Source organism: Saccoglossus kowalevskii, chromosome 4 (genome assembly GCF_978046115.1).
Source record: "Saccoglossus kowalevskii chromosome 4, keSacKowa6.1, whole genome shotgun sequence".
In the NCBI taxonomy this organism is placed as follows: domain Eukaryota; kingdom Metazoa; phylum Hemichordata; class Enteropneusta; family Harrimaniidae; genus Saccoglossus; species Saccoglossus kowalevskii.
Window position 1 is genome coordinate 23,432,779 of NC_140644.1, and position 27,828 is coordinate 23,460,606.

At 34.3% G+C, this 27,828-nt stretch overlaps 3 protein-coding genes across 4 annotated transcripts in view; 1 reads left to right on the top strand and 2 right to left on the bottom strand.

The window, feature by feature from the left end:
• The window catches only part of LOC100368725 (Kruppel-like factor 1), a 42,708-nt gene extending 38,369 nt beyond the window's left edge, over positions 1–4,339 (bottom strand). Inside the window, exons 1-2 of the mRNA XM_002734185.4 lie at positions 4,233–4,339; positions 3,740–3,917 (exon numbers count right to left, since the gene is read on the bottom strand). Coding sequence (XP_002734231.3) covers positions 3,740–3,854 — 115 coding nt within the window. The 5' untranslated portion in view covers positions 3,855–3,917; positions 4,233–4,339. The remainder of the gene's footprint in view (positions 1–3,739; positions 3,918–4,232) is intronic.
• On the top strand, positions 4,312–7,285 carry LOC102805420 (small integral membrane protein 20-like). Its single transcript, XM_078008753.2, has 3 exons — positions 4,312–4,719; positions 5,465–5,521; positions 5,713–7,285. The coding sequence occupies exons 1-3, from the start codon at positions 4,617–4,619 to the stop codon at positions 5,751–5,753; spliced, it is 201 nt and encodes a 66-aa protein (XP_077864879.1). The 5' UTR covers positions 4,312–4,616; the 3' UTR covers positions 5,754–7,285.
• A 4,470-nt stretch (positions 7,286–11,755) lies between these two features.
• On the bottom strand, positions 11,756–27,200 carry LOC100368572 (AN1-type zinc finger protein 2A-like). 2 transcript variants are annotated; one of them, XM_006815757.3, is made up of 11 exons: positions 27,112–27,200; positions 25,473–25,515; positions 24,723–24,774; positions 22,252–22,428; positions 20,021–20,112; positions 19,116–19,139; positions 18,762–18,893; positions 16,762–16,837; positions 14,777–14,859; positions 14,439–14,532; positions 11,756–13,997 (listed from the first exon to the last, which is right to left on the bottom strand). In XM_006815757.3, the coding sequence occupies exons 1-11, from the start codon at positions 27,164–27,166 to the stop codon at positions 13,956–13,958; spliced, it is 870 nt and encodes a 289-aa protein (XP_006815820.1). In that variant the 5' UTR covers positions 27,167–27,200; the 3' UTR covers positions 11,756–13,955. The 2 variants fall into 2 exon arrangements, with proteins under 2 accessions (XP_006815820.1, XP_006815819.1); XM_006815756.3 differs by having other exon boundaries at positions 11,756–14,532.
• Positions 27,201–27,828: the final 628 nt, after the last annotated feature.

Sequence of the window (27,828 nt, forward strand, 5' to 3'; positions counted from 1 at the left end):
GATGTATACAGTAATACGGTGTATTTGGGTAACCAAAGCGACATTATTTTATTATTCTGCAAAAAAAATGCGACAGAAGAAAGAAGCTAGTACATGGATGTACAGTGATGTAACATTTGACCTATGACCCTAAATAGTTACGATTAAATAGAGTATCAACATAGAATCACACCATGATGTTTTTGGAAAACTGATGCACTGTGGGAAACATATATTTAAACACTGCTAAACAGTTTCTATGTCATTTTTTTCTCTAATTAAATATACCTATTATCTATATTTTTTTTTCATTGTTTCCTTGCTGTACCAACAGCTTTGCATGGCAGTCAATAAAACATTCATGATCCACAAGCAATAGGTAAATTCCATGACAACGGATTTCTCCTCGCAAAAACATTTGATTTACCACTCTGCAATATGTCGACTTCAGGGAGTTTCCACTAATGCACACATCGCCATGGCAACTGTTTTATGTATTTTGTAACCATTTTCACACCAACATTTTTCTAGCCTGAATTTGTGTGCAACTTTTTATACATTTTTTTTATGTATTTTGTGTTAATTAGTGTCAAGACTAAATAGACAAAACGGATTTTGAACAAAATTTTGTGAGAAAAAAATGATGCAATTTTATTTTGTGAAAGGAGACGAAAGTATGAAAGAGTAAATAGATTAGAATTAGAATTCAAATATTGGAAATTATGCGATGCAAGGTGAAACGAAAATTGCTAGATGAACTTCTGGGGCAAAAAAAAGCATCAGTAGTGTCTTATTTAACTATGATCTTATAATATTGTACTTCAAGTAGTCACAAATAAATGTACTACAATTACGAGAATTTAGGGTCATTAATGCAATTCATGAATATTTAAAAATTACATGAAAGTATATGAATGATATTTGTTGGGTGAATTCAATTAAAAGTGTCAGCAATCTCCATGAAGATATATAGTTATACTGAGTGTAGATCTCCATTCACAGATCATACAGTGACGATTCAGGTATGTTCAGGCAGAAATTTCATTCAAATATTATTACAAGTCCAGCAAAGTTTGCAGAAATTTATAAAATTTACTATTATACAACAGGGATTCAATGAACTTCACAGAGGCATCAAGGGCAATGTCAATATAGTACTATTCCTATGTTGTCAAGGTAATTATATTACTTTTGCCCTTGAAATCGGTGCCCTCTTAACTGCCCTGACATATGTGTAATATTTTTCTCCCATTTTAGTTCAGATAATTAATAAAAATAATTATATATTATAATTGAATTATTTTTTTGTGGATGTGAAATAGTGAACTTTGTTGTGGAAACACAGCACAATGCATACAGCACATTTGAGATGCTATTATTTATTTTTTACATTCAATAAAAGTGATCAATCCTGCAAGTAGAAACTTACATAAAGCTATCCACAGACTCCCCTGAGTGCACGTCTAATTATAACAACATCAATTTTAAATAAATAGAAAATGGATGGATCAAAAAAAAAAAAATATTTTTGATATTTAATTAATCAATTTTAAATCTAATCATCTAATAAAGTGACAAGTTTTTCTGCACACCCAGAAAAAACAAAAACAAAACATTTCTATTACATGATCTGTAGACATTTAAATAGAAAACACTTTAAACTGAAGAGTCATTGAAGTTGTAGCATTTTGAGGAAGATAAACTCTGAGAAGTACTTAGTAAAAAACTCTCATCCTATACACCTAATAAATATATGAAATGGATTACAGACTGTGTTACGGTTACGGATTTCGGCAATTATGTTAATTTGTATGTACTTCATTTAACACATTGTTCCGGAAAACAATATTAGTATCGTTTTCAATATGCATAATGAGAATGTCTCTATCTCAAAATATACATTCAATGTATATTTTTTTCTATGAAGGCGATGTTATATAATTAACCAGCGTATGAATGTCAAGTCATGGAAATAACGAATATAATCAAGGAGGAAATCTATTTTCTGGTATTTATTACCATACCTGATCTGCTTATACAAAATACACCATGCATACAGGATTTTCTAGCAGTATATCACTGGGGTACTTAAACCTTCGAATGCAAACTTTCACAAAATAAAACTGCTTTATTTTTTTGCCATTTTATCCAAAAAACAATGACATCAACTTCATCTTTATGAATATTTATGAGTTGCAATAGCAGTTGAATTCAACCAGCCAATCAATGAGCACAGTGCGCAATGCCCTCATTTGAAAACAGTGTTATTCAATCGGTCAATAGAATGCTCTCGATTCAGTTTAAAATGTGAAATTTATAAATATATAAGATAAAGATGAAGGGAATGCTTTTGTTGCACTGTGAGTACAGCCAGTATAACCAATTACAAATTAGGTCCATTAACTCCAAAATTAATTTTAAAAAAAACTATGGCAAAATGCATCAAATATGTGTGCAGTAGAATATATGGAGTTCAAAGGTCAAGACAGGGGAGGGGAGGGGAGGGGAGGGGAGGGGAGGGGAGGGGAGTGGTGGTGACTTAAGTACACAGTTCTGTATTTTATCCCACCGGGACCTGCACAGACAAACATGATACATGGCAGGGTTCAGAGAGCGCATATCACCAGATTAATTGCACCATATTTCATCTATTAGAAACACACTAATTAAATACGCATAATGATGAAACATTTACCATACGATGATGAATTGAAAACTATCATGGCTGTGATATCCACGCTAGTGACATCATCTGTATATATTAATATTAAGTACATGTGCTTGTAATAGTGGAAATATGGTACATATCATTATACACTACATTGTACAAGTGATGTATTGATTAAGGCATGTACATGCACATCAAGGAATTTTGAAAGGTCCAAATGGACAGTATCAGTCTCAGGTAGTGTCACATCACTGTTGCAGAGAGCAGTACCCCCCCCCCCCCCCCCCTCAACAGATGCCGTAGATAAAAATAAGTATATGATTTTTGAAGGTAAGAAAACACAAGTAATCTTGTGAAAGAAAAACATTTTAACAGAATCTGAGAGATTTTTTAAAAGTAAAAAAAAAAAACACAGATTTTTTTTTGAATGAAAACATTTAACATGGAAAGTAGATATATTAAAGAATTTCAAATTTAACAAATAAAAAAATATTTCAATAGGAATATGCTGCTACTAAGTTCATTTTTTTTAAAATTTAGACTAAAATGGAAAAAATATCCCTCATATGATTGATTGTATACGCGTTGTGACAAAATTCACGTAATCAATCGAACAGAGGCTGAGAATAATGTAAACAAAGACCTAGAAATGTACATGGCTTTTGAAATACACATGGCATGCACACGCTGTGCTTGGCAGATCGCCTCAGGCGCAAGCATCGCCGGCGCATCGCGTCTATAATTTGCATTTCATCACAGTACTGGCACCAAACGCGTCAGTATCAAATTCAAACTACGCGATTCGGCGCGCCACAACAAAAACAAAACTTCTTACACTTCGCTTAGCACTATAGAGGCATTAAAAATGCGCGCGATTTATGAAGAAACGCTTTCAGGCAGAAACGCTTGTTAATTTCTAACGAGATTTACTAGATCGTGTTATTCACACATTGAAATGGACATAAAACTTTCCCTAACACTTCCTGTTTGACGAACTCGAAGCTGGGAAAAAAATGTTGTGGTATGCGATCGTATTTGCCGCAACAAGCTCATTGGTGGTTTCGAGTATCAATCTAATAATATAGTACTTACTGTCTTCGGTACACTTGTCGTATGCACAGTATTTGTTACGAGGCGGACTGTGATTTCCTTCTTGTTTTATTTCGTTGTCACTTCGATCGGCAAACATCTCTACGCTAGCCGCCATCTTGGAGGACGTCACGGCCACACCCTTCTCATCCGGGAACTTCGTTGCCAATTCTAGGGTTCGCTTGAGGTCAAAACGTGTTTATTTTCAAAACAAAAAAAAACGCCCACAATAATGTTATGCCTTAACAACATGTACAAAAATCATGAAACATGATTTTAAAATTTTTATGCAAAAAATTCACTTGTAATTTTGTTCTTAACGAAGATAAAACTATGTAATTTTTATTGGATATAAAATTATAATTATTAACTATAGCATCATTTCATGAAAATAATGGATGTTTTCATTTTTCGCATTTCAGATACAATACGTTTCATAAGAAAGAAATATAGGTGAAAGAAATTGGGAATGATAAAAATCGTATATTGGACTTACAAAAATGCCATAGACGTGTTGATTGTGTTCGGGTCCCTCAGAAAGAACCGGTACCACCCATGAAATACTGGAAACGCCCAGAAACGCCCATTGACTTTTGACTTATGACCCAACCCGGAAGAACTTCAATTGTTGAAGCGTCACATGTGAAAAAAGAGTGTTGGTGATATTGTGAGTTGTTGTGGACTTGATTTGTTTTTTTGTCGCCTTGATAGCATACTTGATAAAAAAAAATATTGATAATATTACACGGTGGTTGAATGGAATAACTTAAGATAAGCGTAAACTCAAAACAGTCGACAGGAGATCTCTTGTTTGTCGATCGATGAGTCACGACGTGTGATACTCGGTGTACTCGAACGCTGATCAATATCCCGCTTGACAATGCCTGTTCGTAATTGGTGGGTAGCTGCCGGGATGGTGACTTTAATTAGTGCCGCACTGTTACCTGTAGTAGTGCAGCCTTGGTTGAATCCAAAGACTTGGCGTAAGTTCATTGCAGAAAGTTGTTGGGCAGTTCATTATTTATTCATTAGAATTCATTAAATATTTATAATAGTTTTACATGTAAGTTTATCGCTTTAAAAAACCCAGACTGTAGATGAACATAAAGTTAAAAGTTTGTTCATCAGTTATATAAATATATAATAATGGCAGGGCAAATATTTACTGGGATGAAAAACCCAAAGTGTTGTTACAATAGTGCATATCCACCATGCAATCAATATATACCTTTAATGACTTGATGACATCATTCAGTTCCGGTGATCTCACAGTGATGTCATCTGATTCTTCCGACTCACTCGCAAAACATTTTTCACATACCCGGTATATTAAATGAGCCAGATGCATTATGGGAGTACCACCGTGAATATCAGTACCAATATATACATTTACCTCCAATTCATATTGGCCATCACTAAATTAAAATCCCAATCTTTTTAAAGATAACTATCAAAACTATTGGCCTTCAGTACCTTTATATTGAGGATGGTCAACACAATGAGACTGATGAGACTGTTAGTTAATCCTGCTAGAGGAATAGTACAGCCACTTAAATTTCTACCACCTTTCTGATTTATAATAACACCAATTCTCGAAATCTGGATCCCATTATGAAGTAGACGACACAGTGTGTTTTTTTAATTGGCATGTACACTTACATTATCAGCAACATAATCAGTGCCTGTGAAAACTATTGGATTAATGTATAATTTGTTTATTATTAACAGAAGATGTACAAAAAGAATCCAGAAAGGGAATAAAACAAGAAGAGATTCAACCTGGAGGTGAGTATTGTCATAAATGAATGGCTTATGGTTTATAAAAAACCAAGTTATACCCCAGACGAAATGACATGTACATGTATGAATAGACATCATCAACTGGTGAATGGAATTTACGTGTTAAGTTATTCAGAAGAGCTCAGTTAAAATTGTGGTCATTCTTAAAATAAGTTTGATTTATTTTTCCATTTCAGGTATGCGAGTGTGGTCAGATCCATTTGAACCACGGAAGTAACAGGTCAAAGTTCATCTATGATTGTGATGCTGACACATGTATCAAGAATTTCTAAACTCTTGTTGCATAGAACTTGGTTGTACATTTGTCATGTAAACAATGCATGCATGCTGGGTTCTTATTAAAACTTAAGATCTAAACTTTCTATTTTTTATTTTATTTAAAGGGCGGTTGTCGTCGCGCTGCACATGTGCGACATTTGTGTTGATAAACATTGATTTTCCCACAATCCAATGCGCTCTTCTAATTGAAATCACAAGTATGATGTTTGACCTGGGTGTGACTTGGTACTAATTATCGCCGTTGACTCTTTCGATACCTTCCAATCACCTGAAAATACCTAATTGAAGCTTGGTAACGTTTCTGTTTGTACTCGTTGATCTATGCAACAGTCAAAGTCGCCATCTTTGTTTATACATGTATAAGACCCATATATCTCGTGCATGCGTGGCGCGACAACTACCGCCCTTTAAATTTACTAAGAACAATTCCAACTTGGCTAAATCACGAAATGTTTACATTCTACATAATTCAAATTTACTGGTTTTTATGTAAAAGTGTGTTGTTTACAATCTCCATATGAATACAAATGAGTCCAGTATGGTATTACACACTGTTAGTTATGTCACCCATAGTTTCATCTAACACCACCTTGAAAGAATTCCCGCTGTAAACCAGTATTCACTGTTGACAAAATCAAACACAACGCACCCATGTTCTGATGTGTTTTCTGATATTGTGATGCATTTTCATGGAAAATCGAATCCAAAGTCACATGTTTTTATCAGTAAAACTATGACAAGATATAAGATGACAAAATCAATTGGTTTAAATTTAAAATTGATGTGAGTTGTTGTAACACAGACACTGATTGGTGGATCAAGCCCATTGGCATGCACCATCAGTCAGTGTTTTCTTGAGACATCCATGGATTGTCAGTCAGAGAAAGGATGTGAATTCTTTATTAATTTTCTTATTTGTTTTCAACATGACTTGTATCAATTCAAATTGTACAAAAGATCATTTTGAATTTATCGTTTTATTTCTATGTGCAGATTGTAAACTGACTACACTTAGCAGTTAACTAAGTCTTAATGTTTGAAATTTGAGAAGCAGTGTGAGTTCTTCCACTACTACACCCTCTTCAAACGTGGTGAAGTACAGCCTATAACCACTGTTCTTTTGTTTATGTGTTTGGTTGGAGATGCAGTACAAATAAATGTATTCAAATAATGCTCTAGATATCACATGATAGTTATTGAATTATTAATGAGAGGAAATACTATACAACAGACCCAATACTACAGCTCTCATGACCGACAATTCATTTTCGCATATCATTAAACTTTAATAATGCAAGAGAAACAAATGATTGCACAACAGTTATCTGCATTGTGTATTTCATTTTTTTTATCACTTGAGTTACAGCATGTAAATTTAGGTTTTGTATCAGATGTTAAGTTTTTCGCTTTGTTAATAAATCCCAATTTCCTATCCCTATATGGTTATTAAATTTGAATGAAGCATGGAAATTGTTGTCATAGTGACTGAAATTGGTTAAAGAGGCAATGTGGATAATTATTTTTTGATCATATTCAAATAAATTTGGTTTAATGTTGCTTCCTTATAAAAATGATCAAGGGTGATTTACCGTGAAATAAAATTTTTTTGCAACAAATGTAGTACTGGGAGTAACATAAATTAATTAAAAAATGTTTGCGTGCTTGCTGTGTTTAAGATGATTTGAGTTGAAATAAAGATATCTCATGTCTGCCATACTACCATTATAATGGGTTTATGCTACAAGAATGCCCAAAGTAAAAAAAAAATATCACTTAACAATTTTTACGTTTTCTATGGCAAGAATATTTCAAAAATTTACCAGGTAACATGGGATGAGTCGTACATAGTGACATATAATTTATTCAGTTTCAACTGAGGATAATATTTTCAATATGTTCAGTAGTGCAAAATTTCAATTCATGTGCTACCACATTTATTTATTTCAGCTCCTGAGTCCCAAGTTCGAAACATAACAAGTATAACAGTGAATTATGCTCTATTTAACCATGGCTTGCATTAATTAGTCCCCGTTCGGACGCAGTCCGAAAACAGGGACTTATGTTTTGCCCTGTGTGCGTCCGTCCGTCCGTGCGTCCGTCCGTCCGTGATCACCTGTATCTCGAACATGCATGGACCGATTAAGTTCAAACTTCACTCATACATCACACCTTATATGGGACATATGCACATGCATTTTTTTCATGATCCGATTAACGATAGCCCAATAGCGGCCATTTTAAGGCCGAAAATGCATCAAAATCGCACATTTTCACCATTCCGGACCCGGATCTCAGTTATGCATGGATGGATTTTGTTCAAATTTGGTACATACATTAAACATAATAGGACCTTGATGCACGTCATTTTTTTTTTTGGATCGGGTTCGAAATGGCCGACTGGCGGCCATTTTGTTTTAAAGAATTCAGTTCTGGATCCGTATCTGAGACATGCTTGGATTGATCGAGTTCAAACTTCACACACACAAGGTACATCATGTCACAAATATGTATGTGCATTTGTTTCATGATCTCATTAACGATAGCCAAATGGCGGCCGCTTTAAGGCGGAAAATGCATTGAAATCGCACATTTTCACCATTCCGGACCCGGATCTCAGTTATGCATGGACGGATTTCATTCAAATTTGGTACATACATTAAACATAATAGGACCTTGATGCACGTCATTTTTTTTTTCGGATCAAGTTCGAAATAGCCGACTGGCGGCCATTTTGTTTTAAAGAATTCAGTTCTGGATCCGTATCCGAGACATGTCTGGATTGATCAAGTTCAAACTTCACACACACAAGGTACATCATGTCACAAATATGTATGTGCATTTGTTTCATGATCTCATTAACGATAGCCGAATAGCGGCCATTTTAAGGCCGAAAATGCATCAAAATCGCACATTTTCACCATTCCGGACCCGGATCTCAGTTATGCATGGACGGATTTTCTTCAAATTTGGTACATACATTAAACATAATAGGACCTTGATGCACGTCATTTTTTGTTTGGATCGGGTACGAAATGGCCGACTGGCGGCCATTTTGTTTTAAAGAATTCAGTTCTGGATCCGTATCTGAGACATGCTTGGATTGATCGAGTTCAAACTTCACACACACAAGGTACATCATGTCACAAATATGTATGTGCATTTGTTTCATGATCTCATTAACGATAGCCAAATGGCGGCCACTTTAAGGCCGAAAATGCATTGAAATCGCACATTTTCACCATTCCGGACCCGGATCTCAGTTATGCATGGACGGATTTCATTCAAATTTGGTACATACATTAAACATAATAGGACCTTGATGCACGTCATTTTTTTTTTCGGATCAAGTTCGAAATAGCCGACTGGCGGCCATTTTGTTTTAAAGAATTCAGTTCTGGATCCGTATCCGAGACATGTCTGGATTGATCAAGTTCAAACTTCACACACACAAGGTACATCATGTCACAAATATGTATGTGCATTTGTTTCATGATCTCATTAACGATAGCCGAATAGCGGCCATTTTAAGGCCGAAAATGCATCAAAATCGCACATTTTCACCATTCCGGACCCGGATCTCAGTTATGCATGGACGGATTTTGTTCAAATTTGGTACATACATTAAACATAATAGGACCTTGATGCACGTCATTTTTTTTTTGGATCGGGTACGAAATGGCCGACTGGCGGCCATTTTGTTTTAAAGAATTCAGTTCTGGATCCGTATCTGAGACATGCTTGGATTGATCGAGTTCAAACTTCACACACACAAGGTACATCATGTCACAAATATGTATGTGCATTTGTTTCATGATCTTATTAACGATAGCCAAATGGCGGCCGCTTTAAGGCCGAAAATGCATTGAAATCGCACATTTTCACCATTCCGGACCCGGATCTCAGTTATGCATGGACGGATTTTGTTCAAATTTGGTACATACATTAAACATAATAGGACCTTGATGCACGTCATTTTTTTTTGGATCGGGTACGAAATGGCCGACTGGCGGCCATTTTGTTTTAAAGAATTCAGTTCTGGATCCGTATCTGAGACATGCTTGGATTGATCGAGTTCAAACTTCACACACACAAGGTACATCATGTCACAAATATGTATGTGCATTTGTTTCATGATCTCATTAACGATAGCCAAATGGGGGCCGCTTTAAGGCCGAAAATGCATTGAAATCTCACATTTTCACCATTCCGGACCCGTATCTCAGTTATGCATGGATGGATTTTGTTCAAATTTGGTACATACATTAAACATAATAGGACCTTGATGCACATCTTTTTTTTTTCGGATCAAGTTCGAAATGGCCGACTGGCGGCCATTTTGTTAAAGAATTCAGTTCTGGATCCGTATCCAAGACATGTCTGGATTGATCAAGTTCAAACTTCACACACACATGATACATCATGTCACAAATAGATATGTGCATTTGTTTCATGATCTGCTTAACAATAGTGGAATGATGGCCATTTTAAGGCCGAAAATGCATCAAAATCACATATTTTCACAATTCCAGAACCGGATCTCAGTCATGCATGGATGGATTTTGTTCAGATTTAGCACAATGTGTTGTACATATGCAGGTGCATTTCGGTCATGATCTGCTTTGAATGTATATGTCACTCAAATATGAACGGAACGGGGACGTGTCATTGACAATGACTTGTTAAAATAGGGTGTCGTCCAATCACAATAATGTATTCATAATACTGGTATAATTTATAATAAATCATACCTTTAATATGTATTATCAGACATTTTTTATTTATACACGTTGCTTCTTTAATTATATGTATAATTTAAACACGTGGTTTGAATTGAGTGTATTCAGTTTTACCAGCATGTCTCTGAAAAGTTACAGTAATAATATCATACCTAAGCCATGTTGGTGATGAAATCGTCTGTGCATGAAACTCCCCTGGATGGATCTCCTTGCACTAAATTGGCAGATAAGATATTGCAAGTATTCTCAAATCAGTGAAGATCATGCATGTATTTTTTTGTAGTTGAGAGAGAGCAAGTCAATTTAACCAAGCACAATTATGTAAATATGAATTCATTTGCGTCTTATTTTCTACATATGGTTTGCCAAAGCCTTGGATCTTAGCACACGTTACTCTGAGGTAGTCTTGCATGCAAGAGAATCTCCTCTGCAACACTGAAAACGTTGTCATTGCGAAGCTACTCACAAGACTGTGTGTAATTGGCTACTCAGCAAACCAATCAGAAAGCACCTTATTTGTTGACAGAATATATGCTTTGAGTCAACATACCCTGAAAAAAATACCATGATTTGAAAGTCATGAGTAAATGCCATGAAAGCAAATGACCCATACGCATTTGTTTTGGAATAAATGAAAGGCCACTAGAAACCAGTACTGCAAGTGGACGGGTTCCATGTAACACTACTTTACTTTGTACACGTACTGTGCATTTTACTACAGCTTGCTTGCAGTGTATTCATGAAGTGTCGTAATGAGGCAGTGGTTTACCATGATACTCTCACATTAACATATTAAGACACACAGAAAGCTCCTGTCGTAACTGGTATAGACCCCCCTAAAAAGGAAAGTAAAATCCCATTTTAATTTTGCGATTTTACTACTATATCTTCGCGTACATTTTCAGTTGGTTCTTTTTTATAGCATGTACAATGTTTTACATTTGCTCGCAGCCATGTTTTGTATAGTTTCGATCGTATTGCTATTTTGACATACAAAATTACCCTCCCCTCAAATTGAACAACTTGCATTTCTTGTGCACCAGGTTTAACAAGCAATGGCCCCTTATCTAGTAGAGATATCAAGTCCAGTGACATATGTTCCCCAAATCATTTGTAGATTCAGGACAGTATACAGACGATATATCATCAATACTAGATTGAGATATCAAATTTCCTGATTTAGTGAAACTGCGGGACAATGATCTGCAAATTCAATAAAATCTTTATTCATAATTTACATAAATTCATATAGGACACCACCATTGGTGAAAAAGATAATCCATGTCTGTATAGATATACTGTAGGCTTTGATTTACTACCAACCTCTACAAACAGTGATGCTGATTGACCTTTAGGTTGGCAACATCCATGATGCGATGAACCACCAATCCACTTTTCCTCATACTTTTCACAGGAAAAAATGTTTTCTTTCAGAAGAAACTTTAAAAATGTAAAACATGCAGAATGTGACTCCTTCCAAAACACTGATATCAATTTCACACACAAATGTTTTTTGATAAGTAGTAGATTACACTGTAAAATTGTAGCAACTTTTGAAGTATTTCCTCCACATGCCCTGTCAATTTCTGTTGGCAAGTACAGAGTATTTAAAGTTACTCACAAGGCAGTACTACTGGTACTTAGTTAATGCAATGACTAATTCTCAAAGAAAACATCTCCAACATGCAAAGTCTTAGAGATTATATGAGTAATGCTATAAAATCGGACTTGTATTAGAAAGTAGTTTTGATATTCATATGTATAAATTGGATTAGTTAACATTATTGTAAGAAATGTTACTAATTGGCGTTTATAATATACACTGACTGAGTGAAATCCCACAATGGGACGCTCTATTGGAAATAGAGAAAACACAGATAAGTATTGATAAACGTTGTAATCTAAAAAAATCTCAAATTACACTCCCATAATTAGCCATTCGAGTATTGTATCTAAAATAAAGCATAAAGCACTTTGAAATAACTACATGCCATTTTAGTAAATGTTATCAAGTATCAATAGTCTCATTGTGAGAATATACTTCTTTTAAATTAGTGGAAAAAAAAATGCTAGCGAAGACATATTTTTCGGTACATTAGACTTTTTTTTTTTTAATGTAAATGTCTACCACCACCCAATTACAGTACAAATAACAATTGTATTAGTTTTTTGTAATGACTTTAAATTGTCAATACTATTCACAGAAAAATATTGCACCATTTTTTTCGTTTTGTTTTTTGCAAACATAGAAGTGTTTGGTTTTTTCTCCACCCCAATACATCATATATAAATTGAAAGTAAAATGATAATAACCCGGTGTCATTTGAAATAACATTTAATGCCACAATGTTTTGTTGAAATTCAGCTTTATACAACATTTAACCAAAGACACTAGTTGTCTAATGTCTTTGACTTTATATTAACTAACTTTATTAGGTCTACATCTACAAATACTGTAAAATGACTAATTTTCACTGGGTTTAAATTTCACTGATTTACCATTTCAGGCATATTCAGTTTTAAATTCACGGTTTCATCATTTAGATAATGTGTTCTATGCTAAATTTTACATATTCACTGGGTTTTAATTTAGCGCATTTTCCAGTCAGCGAAATAAGCTAAATTAAAACCCAGTGAATAATTACCCCCTTTACAGTACGTCTAAGTGAAACACTGCCCTCTAGAGTTGATAAAATAAAATTTCACACTAACAGTAAGTCACTTCCAGTCGATAATATAAAGGATTTTGTGATCTGTTAAAAAGTTAATATTCACTACACAATTATACCAGCTGTTAACTCCAGAACAGCTATGATATGATAACTCACAATTTAAAGATTGGCTCAACGATCCCTGGGATTGCACCACTGCATCATAGGAAATGTAATCATTTACTATGTACGGGGGTATACAAATGTTAGAGAAAGTGGTAATTGTGCAAATATTTTAAATATGCCAATGTCCGCTTTGAAAAGATGTATTGTTACTAACTGTTTTAATTAACACTTATATTTAAATAAACCTGTGATTGACAGTCATTTAGAAGACTTGCATGGCTGTTTGCAATATCCCTTCTTATCAACATTGAAATTGTATTCTATAAATATTTATGACAGAATATGTGTATGACAGAAAAAGCAAAGTCTTTTGTTGAGCAATGACGAGATACATCACCATGGAGAGTGATTTGCATACTGAAATTTGGTCGTCATCATCCCTTTTACACACTCAGAACAGCAGTTTAAGCATTGGATACTAACTATATAAAAAATTCATTCACTAAAATCCTCCGAATACCCCGTTGATATCAGAAAATAGTGAGTAAGAATAAGATAACCATGTAGGTAGTAAGGCAACAAGAAAGAATGTGTAATTAAACTTGTTTTTAGTTGTGATGTGTGTCTCTAAGCCACTAAACAACTGGACTCTTTCTTTTCCTCCTGTTGCTGTAAATAAAAGAAATCTACTGTCAGTAACAGTGATTGATAGCAGAACATGCACACAGAATGACTCCAGAGGTCACCAGGTCAGAGGTCAGGTCAATCAACATCACCTTTGGAGGATAGTTGGGGTGGACAGATAATGGTGCAGATAATGTTGTAACATACACATAATAATACAGTTGAAATATATATTTTTCCAATTTGTTGATGAGAAACATGATTTTCAAACACTAATTTAAAAAAATATACAGTACAAATAATTTTTTTACATCTTGACAGAAATGTCAAGAATTACATTGAGTAATCATAAACAAAGTTGACCATAGAGGGCAGTACAGTAATGAAACCCTGTTTAAATACATCGATGAGATTTTGTGGTTTAATCTAGTTTCCGTCAGTCTTGATATTCCATCTTGTGATCTCAGGTTGATATAGTTTGTTTACCTGTCTTCGTCTCAGCTGTTCTCTTCTGTGTTCAGCCTCGCTGGCAGCTAACGCTTGCGCCAAGGCGAGGTCATCTTGTTCTTGCCGAGTTAAACTGAGAAGAAAAACACAATGAGATTTAAATGTCAAATATATACAGTTTCTCTGTAATACAGTAAGTATTCTGCATTTTACTGAATTTCTCAGCATCTTCAATGAGAAGCTAACATGGTGATAGTGCCACCCACTACAGTACTCACTTTCTGTGAGAATTTAACCAAACGATCAAATGTAGATATGTACCCTTACTAGGATACCACTACAGACTTTACATTCTGATTACCGGTATACTGACTTACGTTTTCTTTGGTGCAGCTTGTTTCGGTTGCTGAGAATCTGCCATTGACATCTGTAAGGCTCGTGCCATGGCTTCATCTTCTGACTGCAAAAAATAAACAACAAATTTATATTTCTTTCCATGCAATAAACTGTTAAACATTTGCATCCTCCAACGATGACATACTAAATCAAAGAAAGCTTAGAAAGAACTCCCATGTGCTGAGAGTATTGGAGACACATTAAATATAATTCGAAATTACTTAGCTGAAAACTAATTATGCAAATCAGAAAATTAATATGAACAAATTTGAGTGTAAAACTAATGAGGTCTGCGCAACGTAACAAAAACTCTATGTACCAAGTTTAATTGAAATGTGATTAGAACCAAAAAATTATGAATTATTATGCTAATTAGGGAATTAATATAAACAGATTTTTACCCCAAACTAATTAGGTTTGTACATTGTCCTATGTATGATGAATGTCTCGCATCTTTGTACTAAGTTTCATTAAAATGGAATAATTAGTACTTTAGATATCAGTGTGAAAGTTTAAAATTGGTTAATTATGCAAATTGGGTGATTAATATGTACAGATTTTAACCCACAATTATCCAGGTCTGTCTATTGTCCTACAGCATTCATGTATAAACATTCATTGATATGTGATGATTAGTACCTAAGATATCAGTGTGAAAGTTGGAAATTGGTTAATTATGCAAATTAGGTGATTAATATGCACAAATATTTACTGAAAACTAATTGGGTCTTTGCATAATTCTAGATTCATTGAAATGTGATGATTAGTACTTTAAATATCAGTAGAAAAGCTGAAAATTAATTATGCAAATTAGGTAATTAATATGCACAATTATTTACCCTGAAACTAATCAGGTCTCTGCATAGTCCTAAAGGATCTATATACCAAGTTTCATTGAAATGCGATGATTAGTACTTGAGATAGCTGTGGAAAAGCTGAAAATTAACTAATTATGCAAATTAGGTGATTAATATGTACAAATATTTATCCGAAACAATCAATCTCTGCATAGTCCTTGAGTATGTAAGTACCAAGTTTCATTGAAATGTAATGCTCACTACTTATATCAAAAGCTGAAAATTAATTAATTATGCAAATTAGGTAATTATATGTACTGATATTACCATAAAAACTATCAGGTCTGTGCAGTGTCATATGACATCTATGTACCAAGTTTCATTGAAATGTGATGATTAGTACTTGAGATATCAGTGGAAAAAACGAAAATTGACTAATCATTATGCAAATTAGGTAATTAGTATCCACGGATTATTACCAAAAACTAATCAAAACCTAGCATTAGTTCAGAGCATCTATGTACCAAGTTTCATCAAAATCCAATGAGTGGTTGTTTAGATATCAGTGGAACAGTCATGGAACCACTAAAAAATAGCTAATTATCATGCAAATTAGGTAATTAATATGCACAGATTTTTACCAAAAACTAATCAAATCTGCGCATATGTTCAGAGCATCTATGTACCAAGTTTCATCAAAATCCAATGAGTGGTTCTTTAGATATCAGTGGAACAGTCATAGAACAGCTAAAAATTAGCTAATTATCATGCAATCCACAATACGCTAAATTAAGATGTTGCTAATTAGAATAGAGTATATTCTCACAATGAGATTGTTGGCATTTTAGCTAAATTAAGAATCAGTTAATTCATACATTGAGTCAAATTCGCTAAAATGGCATGTAGCTATTTCAAAGTGTTTTACAGTATATAAACACAATACTGATTTGCTGCAATCTCAATCTATGTCACAGCCACAATTTGGTGCTAGTTTATGCAACATATTGCAAAGATACATTTCAAAATGCAATTATAAGCATTATGGGTAATGGTTACATCACATGAATTGCATGAGCTGTGGGAGTGAGATCATTGACTACAGTAAAGTTATGTACTTTAAGTTGAAGTACTGGCACTATATGTTATAGAATATTTTGACATTGACTTACCAAGCCTGCTTGTAATGAATATGCTGATTGTGGTTGGGGTTGCACTTGTCTTTGTTGCTCTCTTTCTCTACGCTCTCTGCAATATAAAAGTACAAAAATATTAATTTGTAAATTGTATTATGGCATCAAAACCAGAAACACGTTTTATACGCTAAGAATGAGGCAAATCACAAAGTATATACATTTTCTCCACTAAACACACTAAATATGTTGGTATTGGTGGGTAAAGAACACCAAATCCATACTGTGATTTGTTAATGTTAACCTTTTAACAAAGATTGTATGCACATGCACTTCTAATACAGTACACCCTTCTTCACCTAATCATCTCAGGGAATCTGACAGTCAATCTTATACACTCTGGTTTGTAGATGTGTGTTATAGTGATATTTGGTAGATGTATAGACCTGTTTTAAGGTTACATGACTAGACATACAAGGAATAAAAGAAACATATACACAGACAATTACTGTCAAATACTCAATTTTAGCTGGAATAAATTTTTCGCTGAAAAGACCTTTGGGGTGTTTTGTTTGGAATTTATTTTCACTGATTTTTCACTAGTTGAATGTAAAATATAGGTAAAAAAGTATATACGCTGGATTTTATTTTCACTAAATCATTCCCACAGTAAAAATAGGGAAAATTAATTCCAAGTGAAAATAAAGTATTTTACAGTACCTGGTATATTCATTCATGCACTACACAAAAGTTGATAATAAATATAAAGACTTGTCATGCAAAGTTAAAACTATGTTGTTGGCATAACAACCAGAACACTGAATTCAACTGATGACAATATGTCAGTACTAGTAGAATATTCAACAGAATAATTTGCATTTTATAATCACAAACTGCTTTGCTGTAATTTAAGGTCAATGAACTACTGCCCCCCAAAAGAACAAAGAGAAACAGTGTATTTTTATCTACCAAAATTTTAGAAGAATAAGTCGACGACATTGTCTGTGTGTTGTATTTGAATGAATCTTTTGCACAATACTCTGGCGCTGTTTATCTGAACCCAAACACTCCATGCTCTCTCATTACCCAACCAACAACAGGATGTATAGTTGGATCAAACACAGGTTTAAATTTGTAGTGTTTTACACTCTCTCTAAAAGTAACAGGGGGAATTCTCAGCACCTCAAATACAAACATGCACATTTTCATCATGTTTTGTGCATTGCATTACGGGAAAAGTTTGACATAGTGTACATTTGCATAACACAATGGAATAACTGAATATTGTTCTTCTGAGCGTGTTTCATCAGGTATCAATTTGTTAGAGGCTGTATTGAGTGAGTATTTGAGCACCTAAGTGCAAATGTTAATCTTATTATAACTGATTTCTACTCAGTTTAAAAAAAAAGGCTCATCGTAGTATTAAGACATAATAAAAGTTGTATATTAAGTTAATATGCTGCAGGTGGAAAGAAAAATAAATGGGGCTAATATCTTAACTGACACATATATAAAGCAGGATGCTGAATAAAAAACATTTTGCCGAAAAAATAACAGTTTATATGACCAAATGGTAACCATTTTGGATTCACAGTTAAACGAGGGTAGTAAGAATTGAGGGTTTTGAGATTTAATATATTGGTCAACCAATATTCCATAAATTAAGATGAGTTGATTTGTTCCAGTGACGTGTAAACATAGACAACATAAGTTTAATTAGAGATGACAAATTTAACAGCAAAAAGACATTGAAAACTGCATTCATTATAATTTTATTTGGTAAAAATACTCAACACTTCTATGATGGTTAAAATGACGGTTCGCTGCATTTTCTTTTGCCATTCTGAATAAAACACTGTGCATTATGTGGTTTGTACTGTAGAGTTCTATGATCACATGGTTACTGCCGAATCGAACAAGCATGCTGTATTTGAGATACCGAGGATTGACTAAAGCCAGTTTTGGCTACAGACGTACATACAAATGAATGGACATACAGATAGAACCCCAAAGGTCTAATAGTAAAGTAGAGTACCTACCTATCTAAGTCCCTTCCATAGTTGCTCAGTGCAGTTACTTGAGGCTTTGATTTTGCTTTATTATATGTATTACTAGGTGGATTGCTACCACTGCTACTACCACTAGCACCAACTCTTCGAGTTGCAGCAGCACTGATGAATGGGAAAAAAATCTTTAGATTATAAAAACATACAATGCATTACATCGTTCATAATTAGTATTGATACCAAACACATTGGTGCAATATTTTTATTACTATTTTATGCATCTTGTAATTCCACTATAAATTCAAACTCTACTATAAATTCAAAATAGTAATAAAGACTCAAGATAAAAATAATAAATGTGTACAGTAAAAATGAGAAAACACTTACCCAGCTTTGCTAATTCCCCTACCACTAAAGGAAACAAAAAAAATTAAAATTAAACAATGACAACATTTCATCTTATTTGAAACAATGAAAGGAACGTGACTTAAAACTTGAATTGTTTACACTACACTATGACTTTAACCTAAGGTTTTGAAACAAAAACAGATTTATCATTTACAGCCTGAACTTTGAATTGGTAGCATGCCATTTCAACTACAACTACATTATGCCTCACTACGTAAAATTTTACATGTTAATTTGTGAATCTCAGTAAAACACTGATCCTACAAATAGCGCCCTATAGTGATAAAGAGTTTGCGTGAAGTCAATAAGTTTACAACTTTGATATTGTTTTGATATGTCATTCTTTTGAAAGATTTATTGTATTTTAAATGTGAATGATCACAATACCAAACGCAGTTGTAGGTTTGAATGATATTATTTTCACCCCTCTATGCCATTTTTATGAGGTACCGTAATGACTTATAAGAAGAGTATAACTTGTGCTGAAATTGATGTAAACTTTACTTTACATTATAAATTACCAAGCATACAACAATTATATCAGATACTATTGAGCTGCAAAAACTATTGCTGAATGTGAGTATGTTATGATTTAGTATCCCAAAGTGGGGTTGTTGAGTCAGTTACACTAAATATTAACAAACATATTTGTTTATGTTCAACAGAAAACAGGGGTTATGGTCTGTACTTCACATGGATTTAAAAATAATTTCACTGGGTTTTATTTTTACTGACTTTACATTTTCAGTGAATAGTGGACAAACTAGATTCCAAGATAAAATACAGTAATCTACAGTAACTGAAGTCATCATGATTTGTTTCTGTGAATAGGAATAGGAAAATAACCACACACCCAACGATATAATCAAGTGATTCATTCTCACCTTCCCTGAAAGCCTTCACATTTGTGGTCAGTAGTATGCCTATGTTTTAAACAGAAGTTCAGCTGACATGAGCCACATATAACCGGTATGAGCTGTAAGGGAACAACAAGTTTTTTTCAGTAAACACAAATTGTTTTTTGAAGGGAAAGCTGTTTAATCCATAGGATTGCACTATAAAGGGACACCATCGTAGTTTGAATACATTAGTCACCTTGCTACACGATTATGCTGATATAAAATAATGGTCTTTGAAGTACACAAGTCACTATCCGCTGAGGACTCTAATACAGCAAAATGGCATTATCCTAGAGGAGTACAAAGGTGAGGTGCTTCAGATTGTTACAGTGTATCCAGGTGTCTTATTGATCAAATCCTGTACTAAGAATTGTGTGTGTGTGGTCATATTTGGTGCCAAATGAGGTCATGAAACTTTGATTGTAATAAGACAATAATAAGATGGGCGTCTTTGGTGGTCAGTAATATTTACGAAAATTTGTGTTCACTACCGGTATTTTATAAACTGGCTTGGCAATTCACACCACCAATTAGACAATGTCACATCATTTCGGCTACTTTCCCAACAAATCCAAAATCATTCAACAATTTTGTTTACATTTGTAATATAATAATTACATTTATGGTTTTGATGATTTTAATGCATACATGTACACTCACAAAAATACCCCCAAAATAAGAGAATTTAGTATATAGCCTTGACAAAAAGCACAATTTTCCTTAATATTGCTTTTTTTTCTATTTGTGTAACTTCACGTGGAAATCCTGATGAGATTTAAAGTTCAGTTCACAACAATATTAGAGGCTGTGAACTTGTCCACGGAGGCTGCAAATTAATAAATATTGTATTCACTGACATTTATTTTGTATTTACATTTGCAATGAGTTCCACAGTATCTTTTTTCTAACTGGTGTGTCGATTGTTGTCAGTTTTGTGTTCTTGGAATCTTGTACAAAAATCAGCAACAGTTAAATAGGTATGTTATTTCCATTTTGCAGTATATCGTAGATAGTACTTGTATACTTTGTTATCCAGCATAAATATCGGATTGTTTGGAAGCATGAGATTGTAATGTAAATTTCGTTCATTAATGTACGATGACGCTATCTTCGGAGCCTTCAGAGCCCCATGTTGACTATGTCCTGGCCCGTTTACTTACTTGTTGACAGTGTCTGAGTGGTATACACAAAATACGACCAAGTAAACGTCAGAATATTAATAAAACAGAAATCTAAAAATCAGTTGCCCATGCCAAGAGAGCCGCAGAACCAAAACAATCTGTCAGCCGTCGCCGTCCAAAGCAGCAATATTATTTTACACATCGAAATTGAGAATCGCAGATGTAGACATATTGCATAGAAATGAACACCAAATACATCTATCCCGGCCAGCAATCGAATCATCAATCTTCATGAGTGACGTAACTGGCATTTCCATCTATTTGCTTCTATTCCCACTATCCTAAAACGCTCAAGCGAATATTGTCAAATTCGCGAGTGTGCGTGTTTTCATACAGTGGCGTAAACATTGCTACAATCAAAGACGCGCTGAACAGAAATGGGCTAGTACCATTGTCAAATTCTGGGGAGTAGAGGACTATTTATATAGACGTTACAATAAGGAACTATTACCGGTAAAATTGTTCAATTTGCATATCAAAATCCTTCATTGGAACAGAGCAAGTTCTATAGTCACCAAAAAACAAAGTTGTTATGTTTCTAGATACACAACAGACTCAAAACAATAGAAACCGTCCGATCCGTGTGACCTGCGTTCTTGAAAATCGAGTCTTATCGCCCTTGCGTTTCCGAGCAAAAAAACGTTGAGGCCAAAAATGGCCGATTTTCGCCCAATCTTCTATGAATTTTTCATAATATAGCTAATTCAGTCCAGCGGTTAGATAGGGTATTTATTAGAGACGCCAAGAGAACCAAAATTTGGGATGTGAATCGCTCCTGCGACGAAAACTCAGTGAAAATAGCCAAGGGGGTGAGGGACTGCATTTCAAAAACATGTTTTATATATAGGGTATATAACAACATGGTCCTACATGTATGTTTCATTCCCTATATGACTAGAGATCTATAATAATATGTACAAAGCGGAATCATAATTTACCACTATTCCAATCCAAACTGCATTTTATCACAGCGTTTTGGAATATAGACAATTTATAAGCTCAAATCTGTGAGATTGAATTTGTGACTCAATTTACCTCTTTCTGTTTACATCCTTTCACATTACACCTATTAGCATAAGCTTTTCGTTTCTTCTTAGCTGGATCTGACTGGCAGTCTCTATCTATATGTTCAGATACTTTGATATCAGGTGGTTCTCCTCTGTTCACAGGCACTGGTTTATTACACAGCGGACACACTGGAACCTGGACATCCTATATATATACAGTGATATAAAATGCTACAATGAGTAAAGATTATTGAGTTAGATTGGTCTTTCTTTAGAACAGTCCAAATATCAATGCCAGCACAAATTTAATAAATTCTTCTGAATATAATATCAGTCTAACACAACCTATGTTTACAGCAAGTCTCAGAAGTATTGGGGCAGCCAATTTGCAAACTCGCTAGCGAATTGGCTAACTGCTTGGGTTTTGACTAAACAGTTAGCTTTCAAATCTCGCTGGCACCGACTCGTGGTCGCATCCACTCTGGGCGAGTCCAAGTTGCATTAGGAGACATAGAATGTTTTTACATTTCTGGTACATTTTTGGATTCCCTGAATGATTTGCTTTGCGAGGCGTGATAATGTGAAAGTAGTTTCCCTGATCAGCCTGAGAATAGCCACAGTCAGCTGGCGTACAAGTGATAATATGATAAATTCAATTAATCCACCGATATTTACTATATGAAGGTAGCCATCTTGAACACTGATTGAAACTAAATAGACAAGTTGAGAAAGTTGCCTACAAATCAGGGAGAAAATAAATCTTCGCATTAAAACGATTCGTTGGGGTAACATTAAACCAACCGCTAATAAAATTTGACTTCATTCCTCGTTTTTACGTGGATAATCCCTTGTATACAAACACCTCATTACACAAAGAAAATAGAACACTTTCCCTGGTATATTTGAAAGCAAAATCGCCATCCAACTAAAACATGACGGCTTCTACTGTTACCGTAAAAACCCCAAAATTTCGACCGGTTTTAAATTATTTTTGTTGGAAATGTGACATGTTTTTAGAGTTTAAAGTTTTACCGTAGTCATTGACGTCTATTCAAGAGTATGATTTTTATCATGACTAACGTGAACGGGTAAGCTTCGTTTCGACAAGGAGCTGTTATCACAGTAAACCATGTTAAATTATTCTTCAAATGCCCAGTTTATTTTTTAAAAACAACTAATTTTTTGATTTAAAAAAAAAATCATGCCGTTTTCGCATCAAAATCCAAGCCAAAAGATTGTACTACAACATCAATCTCTTCCGCATTGCGTTCACTAACATTAACGTATTTAAATAAGCTATGGTAATTTGAACACGTTGGCATCATCCAGCTTTTTGATTGGTTAATTAGCGATTTGACCTATTTGACCTAAGAGAACATGGCGGATATCCTACAGCATCGAACGTTTATCCTCGGGGGTGGACATCCGGGCATTTTCTACCGCCTGGCAACCCTCGCGGTGAAAACAAAGACTAAAAACTCGCAGAAAACGGTACTTTGCGATGGTTGATGAGAGTCCCCTGAACAGTGTAACAAGATTAGCCCTACGTGTGTAACATATATGAATTTGGTTGTTCAGGATTACTTCAAAGTTGAGTTTGTGTTGTTTTCTCGAGTTTTCACCGGCTCCACCGGTGTTCCACAGCAGCGCGCACAAAGCCCATAGAAATACGTGGTACAGTGGTGCGCGTCTTAGCAACGTAGAACATCCGTGAGGTAGCTCCGCCCCCGAGGATACGAGACCGGAATCATTCGCTTACGATGAAACTAAGTTGACTTTTATTTGTATTTCATAATAATTCAACGAATTTATTTTGTGTACATTATTATAATCACTACTGAGTAATAATCAACAATTCAGAAACGCAGCATGACCGGATTTTGCAACCATGATCATTTGCTTCTATGTAGAAGATGTGTGTTGTGTTCGTTTTTATTTGAAAATTCGTTTAGAATATACTTTCGTTACCAATAAAATAAAAATCTCTCAGTCAATCAGGAACCCAGATTCATGCATTCGGGGAAAGTCCCGGTTGGACGCTCACATCGTTTTATTTTTGTTTGGGGGAAAACCAAAACTGGTCGCAATTTTTGAATAAGAATGAGCCGGCAAATTTTAGTGGAGTCGAAAATTTGGAGGAAAATAAAATACCGAAACCCGGCAAATAATCAGGAGGCCGAATTTTTAGAGGGGTCGAAATTTTGGAGTTTTTGCGGTATATAGATTAACCCAGAGTGGGCGTGACCACAGGACGGCGCCAGCGAGATTCAAAAGCCAACCGTCAATACCAAAGCAGTTAGCCAATTCGCTAGTGAGTTTGCAAATTGGCTGCCCCACTACTTCTGAGACTTGCTGTAACTGTAACTGTACTTCGATTTCTAAACTAGGTTGTTGTCATTCAGTTGCAGATACAGCTTCTGCTTGAATTTAAATCCATTCATTCAGACAATGTACATCTAGTTACATAGCCTTGGACATGAACTGATGTTTTTCTCTTACCTTCTTGTATGACGATTCACAATTATGTGATGAGTACGTAATATGATCCTTACTGAAACGGAATTGAAATAAATCAGTTCAAGAGTGACAATTTAGAATGAGAAACAATTGCTAATACAATAGCAACCGGGTATATGATGGGTATAAACCTGAAAACTAGTAAATAAGGGATTGGTGAAAGCCATGTCATTCATCATGGCATTAAATGAATGTTGTAGGTCCTTTTGGTTTAGAATATATCATATTTCTCAGAGAATGCTGTGAACTGCTTTCATTTCATCTATCTACACCAAAACATCTTTCTGTCACAAACGGGCATTGGAAAGGTGTTTCCACATTCATCATGGACAGTATAAAAGGAGGAATAAAAGATGAACAGACTGCCTATAATGTTATTTGTATTATTGTTTAATTTTAAGTTTGCGAGATGTGGATGATTGGGTAAACCACCATGAAAATCGTGATGCACTGAACCATAACCGTAACACTAAATTATAGTCATTCAACATACAAACTGAAAAACGCTGAGAATTATCACATTAATGATAGTGACGGACATTGCGAATAGACATACAGGTATTCACATGTGGTCTTCTTCAACAGAGATCACAATTACAGTATAAGTTTATAATTGTGTATTGTCTCGTAATTGCAGTTGAGTCATTCAATATGCCAATGCTACTTGAAGTATTTTCACAATACACCTCATAATATTATATACATGTATGAATGCATAATTCACCCACTCACCAGAATATCCTAGAGCAGGAATCACACTTCATTGGTAGAAAATCTATAAGTAATGAAATAAGGCACATTGTAAAAAGATAATCAGGCCATAATGGTCATTTAAAACTGACCACTGGCATGATTTTGCACACTTACTTTATTTGCACAGAAACACAATGGTGAACATATTAATAATCTTCAAGGTTTTTAACAAATTTCAATTTCAAATTTCAGCTCAATCCTCAGAGCTGACGGCTTTAAATTGTATTTTTCCACACAGTATACAGAAAAGGCAAATCTGGTAAGAACCTAATTAATATGGCATTATGTATGGGAAAAGGCAATTATTTTTTTAATTAGAATTTTGGTTATCAACATAGGGAATATTTAGAATATATAGAAATATTATGAAGTAGGAAAGGGCAGATTTCAAATCCAGATTACGATAGTGTGAAAAGGTTACACCACACAACCCATGGACAATTAAATATGACAAATATTTTGGCAATTACATTCTCAATTATTACAATAAAAAATAAATACATATTTAAATACTAAGAGAGATAGATTGGTTAAAATTAGAAAGTCCTCTTGAACTGAACAAGATTAATCAACACAAAATACATGGCATCTGTGAGCCACTCATTGATATTTTTCACACGTAGAAATGTTGAATGATATCTTCCTGAGTGAATGTGCATGTTCTATTATGTTTTATAATTAGTGATACTCTGGAAGAAACATTTGGAGGTCACTCTTGCCAATAATGGAATCATACAACTAAAACTGAATGTTGATCAGACAAAATACAAAACTCCATTATTATTAATTGTTTTTTTGAAACACAATTACATATCATTCTATGATACTCAGCCTAATACAGTTACTAGGCACCATCTGTATATATATATGACATGACATAGCAAATTTGAAAGTGTGTTCCACCATATTGTTTTCATCAGTGTGGATGTTAGTAATGTGAGACAACAGAAGGGAACATTTATATCAATCTATCAAACAGTACTAAATTGCTTTTATTAATTATGCATATTTACGACACATTCAGTTTTTAACAATTTTAACAGACTTGATGGTGTTGCCAAAATACATGTTGAATCCTATTTTTTGGGATGTTTGAAACATAAAACCTTAGTTAAATGGGCTCGAATTTATAAACTTAAAAAGGGCTGGCGAATATTTTAACAAGATTAATAAATACTTCTTTAAATTTGAAATGACATGTCATTCGTTGTCTTCCTGTGTAGTAAATGTGCTGTCTAGTGACAGTGAGTCACAACAACAATATCTCTTCAAAACAATGCCTTTAGACGGTAGATCAATGCCATGGCAGGACAAAACAAAATAACAATTTTAGAATAGAGACAATTATTTTGGACAAAATAACATTTTCTTCATTATTTATGCTACCATTTTGAAATATAAAATGTTAGAAATACTAATATCATAGCCTCGGTAGAATCAGGAAGTGAATAACAACACGGTTATGGATAATACGAGTTGCCAAATCAACACATACTTAGTTCAAGCCACGATTATTCACTAACTTTTATGAATTTTGCAGCACAAATTTGACGAAGATGTGCAAAGTCTCTCTTAGTTTCAGGGCAAATCAGTTTAAGTAAATAAAACTCAGATATACCTAGTTGTTTGCATGTTTGATCGGAACACTGCTGACCGAGATCGGGAAACTCCATCTTGCTTGTTGCTGTCTCTTGTTCGCCTGGCTTGTATGACGTCACGAGTCATCGCGCATGCGTATTTATACGACCAGGTTTTGCTGATGTCATCGCCAACATCTAAATTTAGAAACAACCGAATTTTCTCGAAAGTTACCGAATTTGTCCGCATCGGAATCGTAGTTTATTTATTCGATGCGGAGTCAGATGTGACCACTTGCTCAGTTGTTTTCATCTCTGTTTATCTTTATTCATGCTTCAAATAAATAAATAAATAAATAAATAAATAAATAAATAAATAAATAAATAAATAAATAAATAAATAAATTAATTAATTAATTAATTAAATAAATAAATTAATTAATTAATTAAATAAATAAATCGTGATTTTTTTAATTAATTTATAACCCTACAATCACAATCCTGTGTTCACCCTCAGACTACAACATATATTAAACTGCTAATAATTTCCAGAGATATCAAAAGCGCCATCAACGATCACAATCAGTATCGCTTTGTTTTTATTTTACTCAAGTAGGGCGCAGTAAATTCCGATAACTGGCAATAACTAAATAGTTTTGTAAATCAACTGCCTGTTTTTTATTGGCCAGAATTATTCACAGCAAGTGTAAAAACGCAATGAATTAGAAACACTGATAATGGCCCACGGGCATTTTAAA

Bases quoted from the DNA above. Each gene is read 5' to 3' on its own strand.
- LOC102805420 (XM_078008753.2), top strand. From the start codon at position 4,617: ATGCCTGTTCGTAATTGGTGGGTAGCTGCCGGGATGGTGACTTTAATT. The intron at 4,720-5,464 runs GTAAGTTCATTG...TATTATTAACAG, and splicing joins GTTGAATCCAAAGACTTGGC to AAGATGTACAAAAAGAATCC. The intron at 5,522-5,712 runs GTGAGTATTGTC...TTTCCATTTCAG, and splicing joins AGAAGAGATTCAACCTGGAG to GTATGCGAGTGTGGTCAGAT.
- LOC100368572 (XM_006815756.3), bottom strand. From the start codon at position 27,166: ATGGAGTTTCCCGATCTCGGTCAGCAGTGTTCCGATCAAACATGCAAA. The intron at 22,429-24,722 runs GTAAGAGAAAAA...GTATATATATAG, and splicing joins GTGAATCGTCATACAAGAAG to GATGTCCAGGTTCCAGTGTG. The intron at 16,838-18,761 runs GTAGGTACTCTA...TTTATATTGCAG, and splicing joins TATGGAAGGGACTTAGATAG to AGAGCGTAGAGAAAGAGAGC.